The sequence below is a fragment of the Saccopteryx leptura genome, chromosome 1, assembly GCF_036850995.1.
Source record: "Saccopteryx leptura isolate mSacLep1 chromosome 1, mSacLep1_pri_phased_curated, whole genome shotgun sequence".
Lineage (NCBI taxonomy): Eukaryota > Metazoa > Chordata > Mammalia > Chiroptera > Emballonuridae > Saccopteryx > Saccopteryx leptura.
Window position 1 is genome coordinate 87,268,319 of NC_089503.1, and position 13,962 is coordinate 87,282,280.

Consider the following 13,962-nt stretch of genomic DNA (forward strand, 5'->3'; position numbering starts at 1 on the left):
TACTACCAATGAATGACCAAAAAAATAAAATCACAAAAAATAATTTAAACAGAATATATTCTTTTCTTTACTTCAGGTAACACTCTAGGAATTGTTTTTACCTCAATGCCATCATTTGAATATCTTTTCTTTTTTTTATTTATTTATTTTTTTTAATTAGGATTGAGAAAATGCTGCTAGTTATAGAGGATTCTGTGAAACAAAATGCAAAGTAACAGAAGATTCAATGGGTTTCTGTTAGTGAAATGAACACATATAGACATGTCAGTTAAGTATGTACAGTGTGTCCATAAAGTCATGGTGCACTTTTGACCGGTCACAGGAAAACAACAAAAGATGATAGAAATGTGAAATCTGTACCAAATAAAAGGAAAACCCTCCCAGTTTCTGTAGGATGATGTAACACCATGTATACTGCGGAGCAGCCCACGGCCATGCCGGTCGAGATGTGGACGGTACAGAGGAAAGTTCAGTGTGTTCTGTGGCTCACTAAATTCGAATCTGTGACCAAAGTGCAACGTGAATATCAGTGCGTTTATAACAAAGCGCCACCACATAGGAATAACATTACTCGGTGGGATAAGCAGTTGAAGGAAACCGGCAGTTTGGTGGAGAAACCCCGTTCTGGTAGGCCATCAGTCAGTGATGAGTCTATAGAGGCTATACAGGATAGCTACCTAAGGAGCCCTTAAAAAAGTTTCTTTAGTTTCAGACAGTACTTCTGAATTTTTGATGGCTGAAAATCTAGTGAAATCTTCAGTGCCTGAGGATGAAATTCTAGCTTTCATGAGTAACAAGCAGCTACAGAAACCAAATCAGGCTTTAAATAAGACCCAGCAACTCAACATTTGTGCACTATCAGCTGAAGAACAGAAGATCCTCCAGTCCCTTAATCATCTCAATGAAAGGTTGTACTGTAAGTATGGAAGAACACCTTTTATAAGAAGTGTTATATTTTGTACTTAGACTTATTTTAACATAAAATTTAACCTAAAAATTGAAAATAAAAATATAAAAAGGTATCTAGATTATCACCTCTTAGACCAAGTATATAACAATTAAAAACATATTTGAATATGCCATACTATTATAACATATTCATAGTCTTTATAAATAATATATTTAAAATACAAGGATAAAGCTTAAAGTATAAAAAAAAGATAGAAAATATGTAACAAGCCAATTCCAATCAAAGGAAACTGCTTTAAACAAAATTGACTAAAGCAGAATGCATTACTGTACACAAAGCAAATAACCTTGCATTGGTCAAACTTTTAGTTCTGGAGAAATATATAAAATATTTTTTAACCATGGTGAGAGATTTTTTTACATTGTTGTAATTGATAGATTAGACCAAAAAATCAAATAGATATATAAAAATCAAACATGATTAACAAACTTGATCAAAGGGACATGTTCTTTGAAAGCACACATAGAACATTTATAAAAATAGATCATATATTATACCATAATATAAGCCTTGACACATTTCAGAGGACTGAAATTATGTACATCCTCTGACAACAATGCAATTTAACTAAAAATGAATAACAAAATGATAACCATTAAGAAATGCAATTCTAAATAAATCATAGTTCTGGAAAAATACCAATCAACAGATTGAGAAACAGAAATGACCCAGGTGATTTTAAATAACTATGACTGCCTGACCAGGCGATGGTGCAGTGGATAGAGCATCAGACTGGGATACGGAGGACCCAGGTTCGAGACCCCAAGGTCGCCAGCTTGAGCGTGGGCTCATCTGGTTTGAGCAAAGTCCACCAGCTTGGACCCAAGATTGCTGGCTTGAGCTTGAGCAAGGGGTTACTCAGTCTGCTGAAGGCCCACGGTCAAGGCACATATGAGAAAGCAATTAATGAATAACTAAGGTGTCGCAACAAAAAACTGATGATTGATGCTTCTCATCTCTCTCCATTTCTGTCTCTCTGTCCCTTTCTCTGACTCTCTCTCTGAATCTGTAACAAAAACCAACTATGACTAATAACAGGTTATAGTGGGTAAAGTGGACTATATGGGACACATAGACAACATGCATGAACAGATGGAAAATTTCAGCAGAGAGATGAAAACTAGAAGAAAGAATCAAATTGAAAAGTGAGAAATAAATCTGTAACAAGTAAAAAATGTTTTCTATGGGCTAATCAGTAGACTCAACCCAGCTGAAGAATCAGTGAATTTGAGAAAAGTAATAGAAACACCTAAAGAGAAAACAAAAAAGTAGGGGGTAAACGAGAACAGATGATCTAAGATCTGAGAAACAACATAATCCTCTAACAAACATGTAATTGGAATCCCCATATGAGAAATTGCAGCCTTTTTTTTTTCTTCTGAGAGAAGGAACTACTGATTTCTTAGGAAGCTGGATATAGGTCCAACCCCTCTCACATGGAGTAAAAACCTGTTCTTGGATCACAGCTATGAAGAACTGATGGGGTTATTTTGAGACAAGCTGTTTGTCACTCCATATTGGAATAAATGGATACCAAGTAAAAAGAAATTAAATTGAACTCCTAACAAATACCATCCATAAAAATAGATCCCAAGGTAATTAAAAATTAAATGTGAAAGAAAATATATAAAGCTTTTAGGGGATAGTATAAGTATTTTCCGCTTTTTTGGTTCAGTACAGTGAAGTTTATTGATGGTGCATGACAAGGTAGAGCTCCCTATGCCCCTCCCCTTCTTCAGGGGATCTGGGATGAATTTAAGTAAGTATTTTCTAGCCTTGGGGTAAGGAAGTACTTTATAAGTAGAACACAAGGAATGTCCATAGAAGAGAAAATAATAAATTTGACTATATTAAAATCATAAACTTCTGCTCATATAAAAACAGTGAAAAGACAGGTCCCAACTGAAAGAAACTAATACATAAAATAAAAGACTTACTCAAAATATGTAAAGAACTCCTATAAACTGATAAGAAAGAAAGACAACTCAAAATATAGGGGGAAAAGACTTGAACAGGAATTTCACAACAAAGGAAATGCAAATTACAATAAACATTAACAGATATTTACCTTCATTTATACTAGGAAAATGGAAATTAAAACAATGAAATATAGTTATATTCTCATCAGAAAGACCTCAACTTAAAAGCCTGGCAGTGCTGTGTTAGTCAGGTACAACAGTTAGAGCTCACATATAATGCTGGTCGGAGCGTAAACTGGGGCAACCTGTTAAGGAAATGTTTCCCACCACCTAATAAACTGAACATGAACGTACCCTACAGCCTGCAATTTCACTTCTAGATGCATATCCTAGATAAAACCCTGCAAGTGCCTGACCAGGTGGTGGCGCAGTGGATAGAGCGTCGGACTGGGATGCGAGGACCCAAGTTCGAGACCCTGAGATCACCAGCTTGAGCGCGGGCTCATCTGGTTTGAGCAAAAAGCTCACCAGCTTGGACCCTAGGTCGCTGGCTCGAGCAAGGGGTTACTCAGTCTGCTTCAAGGCACATATGAGAAAGCAATCAATGAACAACTAAGGTGTTGCAATGTGCAATGAAAAACTAATGATTGATGCTTCTCATCTCTCCATTCCTGTCTGTCTGTCCCTGTCTATCTCTCTCTCTGACTCTCTCTGTCTCTGAAAAAAAAAAAAAAAAAGATGGAATACACTATACAGTATTTCCTAAAAAAAAAAAAAAAAAAAAAAAACCCTGCAAGTGTACATCAGGAAACTTGTATAAGTATATAGAGGTCATTATTGTTTAAAAGCCAAACTTGGAAAACTTTAGATGTGCTGGAATACCATTCAGCAAGGAAAATTAACAAACATCTACACACATCATCATGAGCAAATCTAAATAATACATACCATAATTTTGAGCAAAATAAGGAAAAGTCACAGGAAAATAAGATGATACAATCTAATTTATGTGAATTTCTGAAACAGTCAAAACTAAGCAATGTTCTTTGGAGGGTATATCCATATGTGTTAAAATTATAAAGAAACAAAAGTCCATCCAGAAAGGACATACAAATGGCCAACAGGCATATGAAAAAATGTTCAATGTCACTAATCATCAGAGAAATGCAAATTAAAACCACAATGAGATACCACCTCACACCTATCAGAATGGCACTCATTTAACAAAACAACACACAATAAGTGCTGGCAAAGATGTGGAAAAAAGGGAATCCTCCTGCACTGCTGGTGAGAATGCAGACTGGTGCAGCCACTGTGGAGAACTGTATGGGTTTCCTCAAAAAATTAAAAATGGAACTGCCTTTTGACCCAGCTATCCCACTTTTAGGAATATATCCTAAGAAAATCAAATCACTGATTTCAAAAGAAGATATGCACCCCCATGTTTATGGCAGCATTGTTTATAATAGCCAAGATCTGGAAACAGCCCAAGTGTCCGTCAGTGGACAAGTGGATAAAAAAGTAGTGGAACATGTACACAATGGAGTACTACATGGCCATGAAAAAGAAGGAAATCTTACCGTTTCTGAGAGCATGAATGGACCTGGAGATTATTATGCTAAGTGAAATAAGCCAGGCAGAGAAAGAAAAATATCATATGATCTCACTTATACGTGGAATTTAATGAACAAAATGAATGAGGAACTGAATAGAGGCAGAGACGAGGTCACGGACTAGAGGGACAACAGTCAGAGGGAAGGGGGATGAGGTGATGGGATCAGAGAAGGTAAAGGGATTAGTGAGATTATATATACATAACAGATATAGAGAACAGGACAGCAAATCCTAGAGGGAAGGGGGGAGGGAATTAAAGGGAGGGGGGCAAAGGGAGTATAAAAAGGGACACGAGTGGGGGTGAGGGAATTATATTCAGTGGGACACTTGAATCCATGTAAACACAATAAATTAAAATTAATAAAAATTTTAAAAAATTAAATTAAATTAAAATCACCTGAAAAAAAAGAAAGAAACAAAATCCATACAGTGGGTTACCACTGTGAGCAAGGGAAAGGAGTACACCCACAGGGCGGTGTGGAAGTGGGAGCTCCAAGATGCTTCCACAGAAGGGATAATGTTCAAATTTACTAATCTGGGTAGTTACATAGATACTATAGTAGTTTCATTACTATTAAAATATACATATATAGTTTATGTACTCTGTCTTAATTCTGAAATACTTAAAATAATATATTAATAAAATGGTGCTATAATCACAAAAGCAATATAGAACTAGAGCTATAACTTTAAGATGCATAATTATGCAGATAAAGAGAAAAAAACCTCAAGGCAGTTTTTTGGAGGGTTTTTTTTTTCCTTTTATGCATTTCCACATATCTAAATGCCTCCTGTAAAAGATTCTGCTTAAATTTTTCTTTCTTTTGCCCAGACCCTTACTATAGTATGTACAAAAACCCAAACATTGCAAAGGCAAGAGTTAATCAAATTACTCAACTTTTGGGGGTCTCATTAGCTAAATAAACATTTTTAAATTCCTGAGATAATCCAAAAATGAAATATATTTATTTTTAAAGAAGAAAAGGGAAAAAAGTAATGAAAATCTAGCATTTGAATAAAGATTGTTATAAATAATCTAAGTGCTAGAAATTTCTATTTATCAACAAATTTTATGTATTGTTTTTAATAAAATTATTTCTATTCCTTAACCTAATCTAAGTCTAAAGACTATGTCTGGGAACAATAGAAAAAAGTTTCTTATTCAATTTTAAAATTTTGACATATCAGAATTTAGTATTTGATTTAGTTATTCTCTTTCAATATACATGACTAAATTATTTTTGTATTATGATATAACTATTTCAGATGTACAAGAAGCCTTTTGTAAAAATCCATCCATCAAAAATATCTTACAAATAATACCATTTCTGGTAAGTATTTTAAGAAGCTTTTTTTTTCCTTTTTAGGAAATTTCATGGTTTCATGTATAAGAATCCTCCATTGATATTAATTTTTGAGGTTTTTTTAGGGAGTTTTTCTCCCCAATCAACTCTCAATTATAAGATGTTCTGTTAGAATCAAGCAGATATCCTTTCATTTAAAAAAATATTGTAAATACTTTTACATCCAGAGTATTTCATCAGTCATGGGAACAGAGACAGGTATCAGTGCACTACTCTTCAAATAATTTTAGATATGTGGCTTAATTGGAAAATTGTTAAGAAATTCATATTGGCGCTGATTCCATCCTTGCCCATATCTCTTCCGTGTCTTCAGAGTTAAAAACTAGACATTACTGGCCCTGGCTGGTTGGCTCACTGGAGTGTTGGTCTGGTGTATGGATGTCCCGGGTTTAATTCCCAGTTAGGGTACACAAAAGAAGCAACCATCTACTTCTCTCCCCCTTCTCTTTCTTCACCTCCCACAGCCAGTGGCTCAATTGGTTCAAGTGTCGGTCCCAGACACGAGGATAGCTCGATTCGAGCATTGGCCCCAGACAGGAGTTCCTAGGCGGATCCCAGTTGGGACAAGTATGGGAGTCTGTCTCACTATCTCCCCTCCACTCACTTTAAAAAAAAACAAAACTAGACATTACTATTTTTAATTTTGTCTTTTGCCATGGTACTACACTGCTCACAATAATTAGAGGATCAAGAGATTTGCAGATGCTCCAGGACTTTCAGCCTTTTGTATAGTGCATTTTCACCAATAAAATAAAAGTTGGTTTTGCATCTCATTTGCATAATCAAACACCTTTCTTTGACTTGTCATTTGCTTTTTTGATGTGCTTGATTAATAAAAAAAATCAAATGTGTTTTTTAATTGTTTCATATTTGTTTTGAAATATCTCCTAATTTTTGTGAGCAGTATAGATCCTGGTAAAGAAATACATATAAATGAATAACAGTGATTCAGGAATTTTCAGTCTAAAAGGAAGAAAGACACATGAAGAGTATATGCAAATAACTAATACAGGGTAAGCTAAGACTGTGTAATGCACAGTCTTAGGAAATCACAAAAGGAAAAATCAAGTCTGCCCCTAAGAGATCAGGAGACATTCAGGTTTATGGCTATGGCATCCTCAAACTAAGGCATTAATTACCTGTACTTTCACAGTTTTCAGTTTAGGTGTTCATCGAAGAAATGTTTTGTTAGAAAATAGATTGCAGGTTTGCACAATTGTTTTTTCCATTTTATGCTCTCAATTCTGAAATCTTGACAGGAAGAATTAAGATTATATGAGTATACTCCATTTCTTATTTACTTTTACATATAGTTATACATTTCTTATCCATGTTTCAGATTTTTGCTATGCTGACTACAATAGTGATTAATAGTTTTTTTAAAAAACTGTCCATACCCTAATGAAGCTTATTATTTACTGGTGGGCACATGTTTCTTGACGATAGCCTTTTTGATGTGGCATTCTTGATGATGTGATCTTTTGTGTGTGTGTCACAGAGACAGAGAAAGAGACATACAGGGACAGACAGACAGGAAGGCAGAGAGATGAGAAGCATCAGTTCTTCACTATGGCACCTTTGTTGTTCATTGATTTTTAACTCACTAATATAAATCAGAAACTATTTATTTTCAGAGAAAATGGTATACAATCACAGAACTATTAACTGTCTGTTTAAATAGCAAACATCAAAATTACCCTCTCCCATCAAAACTTATTTGCCATATTCTGCATGGGTATTTGAATATTTTATTTGTTTTTGCCCTTTTTTCTGCTATTTTTATTTTACTTTATTGTACTTTTCACTTGGATTCACCAGTTGTTGACATTTTGCCACACTTGCTTTATCGGATGGATGGATGGATGGATGGATGGATGGGAGAATAAAATAAATAGAACAGAAGAGGAGATAACATATTTTAATGAACTGTTTAAAAGTAAATTACAGGTATAATGATACTTCCCCTCTATATACAGAATCACAATCCAGGAAGTATAATATTGATACAGTATTATCTGATATACACCCAATATTCAAAGACAAAATTCCTTAGTTGTCTGAAAAATATTGTCTTCTGTGACTATTTTATTTGTCTGATCCAGGATCCAACCAAGAATTATATATATTGCATTTAATTGTCATGTCTCTTAGCCAAGAAAAGTCTCTTCACTATTCTTCATCTTTTATACACAATGACACTTTTGTAGAGTCCAGACCAGTTGTCTTGTTGAATATCCTATTATCTGGATTTATTGCTTTTCTCATTATTAAGTTCAAGTTAGCATTTATAGTGGATATGTAGTTTTAAAGTTTATATTTTTATAGACTTTTTGTTTTCTTTTTATCACCTGGGATTACTTCTACCTGTATCTTGCCTTCGAGTTTTCTGTTTAGCTGCTTATAATTTATTTCAAATCCAGAAAACACATGTCCAAACTTTTCGAGTTTTGCTTAAAGCAAAAACACATTGGTACTTATGCCTCCTCTGAGAATAAAGTACATGAACTTCAGATATATTTGGTCTTTTTTAAAAGCTATTAAAATTTATTCCTGGAAACTATTGCATTTCAAATAAGTAAAATTATTTAACATGTAAGTTTTTGAAAGGCAATATATACCCCTAATTCTAAACTTTCTGTATGAATGACACAGTTGAGAGACCACCAAAACTGTATTGTATTTACCAGGATAGTTGTGATACAAGCTAGTTCTTCAATAGGTTATTTTTCATAAAAAAAGATTTTCATCTTTCCATACAATGACAGAAATGTCTATTTCAGAGTATTTGTTGCTTTGGAAATGTTTCAGCCAAGTTTTTTATTAATGTTTTTATTTTCTTTTACTTTAAGCTCCAATGTTTTCATACCCATATGAACTTACAAAAATTTTCTTTTTAAATTATAATATGTCGTGTAATATATGTCTAGCTTTACAATTTACATATATTGTATAGTTAATTCAGGAACTGAATTTCTGACCCTAGCAACATTATACCTATTGGATTCCTACCATTGCAAAGAACTATGCCAAGTGATTTCATACATATTCTGTTTAATTCTAAACGCGGGGCATCAAGTAATTTTCTCAAATCTTAGAACTGCTCAGTGGCAGAGCCAGGATTGAAACTTTCCCCTCTTCTCCCCGCCCCATACTATGTTCTACATTTTATATTTCTTTATCTTTAATTTTAATTTTTAATTTATTGTGTTGATGTGGTTTCAAGTGTCCCACTCAATATAAAACTCTCTACACACCGCATCATGCCCCCTCCTTCTACTTTTACCTCCTTTTCCCTCTGGCTACCCTATTGCACATATGTATGTATTACATATATATGGTTTTACTAAACCCTTCACTTTCTTTGATCCTATCCCCTCTTGCCCTTTCCCTCTGACAGCTGTCCCTCTGTTCCCTGTGACCCTGCCTCTGTTTCTATGTTGTTCTCAGTTTATTGTGTTCATTAGGTTCCACATATAAGTGAGAGCATATGGTATTTGTCTTTCTCTGCCTGGCATATTTTACTTAACATAATAATCTCCAGGTCCATCCATGCTGTCCCAAAAGGTAAGATTTCCTTTTAATGCCATATAGTATTCCATTGTGTATATGTACCACAGCTCTTTTATCCACTCACCCACTGACAGACAGTAGGGCTGTTTCCAGATTCTGGTTATTGTAAACAATGTTGAGTTGAACACGGGGGTACATATTTTATTTTGAATTATGGTTTTTGAGATTCTTAGGATAAATTCCTAGAAGTGAGATAGCTGGGTCAAAAGGCAGTTCCATTTATAATTTTTTGAGGAAACATCATACTATTTTCCACAGTAGCTGCACAAGTCTGCATTCCCACCAGCAGTGCAGGAGGGTTCCCTTTTCTCCACACCCTCACCAGCACTTGTTTGTTGATTTGTTAATGAGTGTCATTCTGGCAGTTGTGAGGTGATAATTCATTGTGGTTTTAATTTGCATTTCTCTGATGATTAGAGTGATGTTGAGCATTTTTTCGTATGCCTATTGGCCATCTGTATGTCCTCCTTGGGGAAGTTTCTATTCAGGTCCTTTGCTCATTTTTTAATTGGATTCTTTGTCTTCCTGGTGTTATATTTTATAAGTTCTTTATAAATTTTGGTTACTAACCCCTTTAATAATTTTTATTTCATTTAATGACACTATCATCCATCAAATTCCCAGACAAAAATTTGTCTCATCCAGGTTTCTCATTTTTCCATAATCGTAGACAATAATCCTCCTAATAATACTGAATTAAACCATCTGAAATCCATTCACACCTCTCCATTCCTACTAATAGTGTCTTAGTGTAAGAGAAGTAGCTTTTTGAGGCAGCATGGTGTTTAGTGTGGTCTTTATCAGCTTCAACCATGGTGTACCATAGCCAGGGCACCAGAAAGTGCAGAAGATGATGGTGCATCCATCAACCTCATCTTCAGATACTTCCAAAGCAGATCTCGAATTCAGGTGTGGCTTTATGATCAAGTGAATATGCAGATAGAGGGCTGTATCATTGGTTCTGATGAGTATTTGAACCTCGTATCAGATGATGCAGAAAAGATTCCCTGTAAAACAAAGTCAAGAAAACAACTAGATCAGATCATGCTAAAATGAGATATTAGGCCCTGGCCGGTTGGCTCAGCAGTAGAGCGTCGGCCTGGCGTGCGGGGGACCCAGGTTCGATTCCCGGCCAGGGCACATAGGAGAAGCGCCCATTTGCTTCTCCACCCCCCCCCCTCCTTCCTCTCTGTCTCTCTCTTCCCCTCCTGCAGTGAGGCTCCATTGGAGCAAAGCCCGGGCGCTGGGGATGGCTCCTTGGCCTCTGCCACAGGCGCTAGAATGGCTCTGGTCTCGGCGGAGTGACGCCCCGGAGGGGCAGAGCATCGCCCCCTGGTGGGCAGAGCTTCGCCCCTGGTGGGCGTACCAGGTGGATCCCGGTCGGGCGCATGCGGGAGTCTGTCTGACTGTCTCTCCCCGTTTCCAGCTTCAGAAAAAATAAATAAATAAATAAATAAATAAATAAATAAAATGAGATATTACTCTGCTCCAAAGTGTCTCCAACTAGAAATGACTAATGAAATGAGAAATTGTGGAATAGTTAATGGCAATTTGCCTCATAGGTGTCCTTTGTTGGGAGTGTAGTTCTTAAACATTTATTCCTGTTGCTTTGATTATCTCTTTGTGATTACCAGATGACAATAAATGCTGTGGGATTGTTTTTATTTTTAAAAAAAAGAATTTATTATGTCTCATCTGGACCACTTCAACAGCCTCTAGGTTTGCTTCTCCAGAGCATCTTTCACATAATTACTACCAGTTATTCTTTTTAAGACACAAATGTGAACATATCACTCTTCTGCTTAAAACCTAATCTCAGTGGTTACCCATTACCAAAAAGATAAAATTTATACTCAGAGAACTGAATTCAAGGCCTTTCCATCCTCATTTCCATACACTCCTCAGTTTATAGCATACATACTATTGAGTACAGGCTGATCTCAGTAGAGCTTTTTACATGCTTCCAGGGCCCATGCTGCCCCACTGCCAAATGGGATTTGCTCTCTTAAAAGCCTTTCTCTTATTCGTTGTTTGGGGTGGGGGGCAGAGAGAGAGAGAGAGACAGACAGACAGATAGGGACAGACATGGGAAGGGAGAAAGATGAGAAGCATCAATTTTTTGTTGCAGTTCCTTTGTCTCCTTAGTTGTTCATTGATTGCTTTCTCATATATACCTTGACCCAGGGGGGCTACAGTACAGTGAGTGACCCCTTGCTCAAGCCAGCGACCTTAGGCTTTAAGCCAACAACCTTTGGGATCAAGCTAGTGACCACGGGATCATATCTATGATCCCACGCTCAAGTCGAATGAGCCTGCTCTCAAGCTGGCAACCTCAGGGTTTTGAACCTGGGTCTTCTACATCCCAATCTGACGCTCTATCCACTGCGCTACCACCTTGTCAGGCTGACTTTCTTTTATTCTTTGAGAATCAACTTTAGTGTCATCTCCCCTACTTCCCTAGGAAAGCTTATTCAGCCCAAGCTTTTTCCTGTTCAAAATTTAGTATGTCTTCATTTTGGCAATCATAGCACCTGCCTTTTTATTTTGTTTTGTTTTTTGTTAGAAGTTATCATATTGGTCTCTTCATGAACAGATACTGCCTAAATCTTACCATGTATCAGGTACTCGCTAGGGCTGGGACTAGCAAGAGGAAAACATTTCTGTCCTCAAATAGTATATATTCTAAGAGAGATGATATGCAGACAATATAGTGTAATAGCGTTACTGCACAGCATGCTCAGTACAACTGCCATGATTTTTCAATGTAAAAACAATGACTCTTAGAAGCAGAATTTTCATTTGAAATATTTTATTTACTTTTTAAAAATAAATTCAATGAATTTTTTTTTGTATTTTTCTGAAATTGGAAATGGGGAGGCAGTCAGACAGACTCCTGCATGCGCCTGACCGGGATCCACCCAGCATGCCCACCAGGGGGTGATGCTCTGCCCATCTGGGGTGTTGCTCTATTGCAACCAGGGCCATTCTAGCACCTGAGGCAGAGGCCATGTAGCCATCCTCAGCACCCGGGCCAACTTTGCTCCAATGGAGCCTTGGCTGCGGGAGGGGAAGAGAGAGACAGAGAGGAAGGAGAGGGGAAGGGGTGGAGATGCAGATGGGCACTTCTCCTGTGTGCCCTGGCTGGGAATAGAACCCAGGACTCCTGCACGCCAGGCCGACGCTCTACCACTGAGCCAACCGGCCAGGGAGTTCAATGAATTTTTAACTCTTACTTTTCCAAGCAACTTCTTTAGCCCAATAAGTGTTGCTAAACTACTCCTAGGGTGGCAAGTGAACTTTAAGTACATCCTGTAGAAAATGAAATTACTAAATTTTGACTACTTACACATCAGATGATTTTCAAAAACCTCTTACACACATTTTACTAATAGCAAAGAGTATACATTATTTTAGTCAGATGCCTTACATAAAATGGTACTTATTAGATTGAGATTGATGCATATATAGCATTTGGAAATAAGAATTATTTGTTTAATATTATTAAAATTACACTCTATAAGGAGATCCATGTTAGTCTATAATACAGCAGTAAAAGAATATTTTGAAATTATGTTACAGAATATCAAGCCAAGGACCAGTCTGTCTCCTGATGTGGGATCCAGATTGCAGAGAAAATACTAATGAAGTATAACAGTACTATTAAATAGCATCATTATTTTTGAGACTCTCCTGTAAATATATCATTTATTTCTGCAATTTGTTAATTAACACACATAACCATAAAATATAAATAAATTAGAACATGGGTAATGGAGATAAATTAACTAGTTTATATTCATGCTACAAATTATAGTTTATTATGTATTTTTTTAATAAGTACACTTTTAATGAATGGAAATACTTTATTATTTATAATGAGCATGCTGCTGGAAATAAATTGATTATATTTAAAAAGAAAACAAAGGCTAATTTGTTATTCAAGTTATGTATTAGCTACAGTTGAGAAGCTTTGTTTTTCTGAAATTTCTAATAAATTTTATTAAACTTTTGTATAGCAGTATAAAACATTTATGATTAATAATATCCCTCATAAATAGTAAAGCTATTTGTTTAGGACTTTGAAGTTATCTCTATACTTTGGAAATGTTACCAAGGGGTCTTGTTCTCAATTCTTCATGTTCAAAAATTAAAGTCATCACTATATACAGGGGCGATTGGTCTCTAACTGACTGACTACATTAGTGAAGTTCACAAGGTAAATAGTAAATATAAAAAATAAACTGCAGTTCCCACTGGGTGACTTGAATTACTTGACCAATGTGTTCCTTTCCCACTAGGGATGTCTAATGTGGAAACCAGGCTTATATTAGAAGGTTGTTTTTATAAGTATAGAAATAAAGCCAAAAGTTGTATAATCACAAAAAAAATTTATAGAATTATGACAGTCTCATATCTCTTTTTATTTTTACTCAACTAGTTCTACTTCAGGCTCTCATCTGGACTTTTTCAAACTGAATTTCTTAACTTTGGCACCAATAAGCCTGCTAGAAAGAATAGTATTGCT

General features: G+C 35.9%; 1 protein-coding gene and 1 pseudogene across 1 annotated transcript in view; both read left to right on the plus strand.

The window, feature by feature from the left end:
* CEP126 (centrosomal protein 126) overlaps positions 1-9,285 on the plus strand; it is a 65,387-nt gene extending 56,102 nt beyond the window's left edge. Inside the window, exons 9-11 of the mRNA XM_066360107.1 lie at positions 707-916; positions 5,770-5,834; positions 9,265-9,285. Of these exons, the coding sequence (XP_066216204.1) occupies positions 707-916; positions 5,770-5,834; positions 9,265-9,285 (296 nt within the window). The remainder of the gene's footprint in view (positions 1-706; positions 917-5,769; positions 5,835-9,264) is intronic.
* Positions 9,286-10,249: 964 nt separating this feature from the next.
* LOC136395821 (small nuclear ribonucleoprotein E-like) lies at positions 10,250-10,944 on the plus strand (annotated as a pseudogene).
* The last annotated feature ends 3,018 nt before the right edge of the window (positions 10,945-13,962 follow it).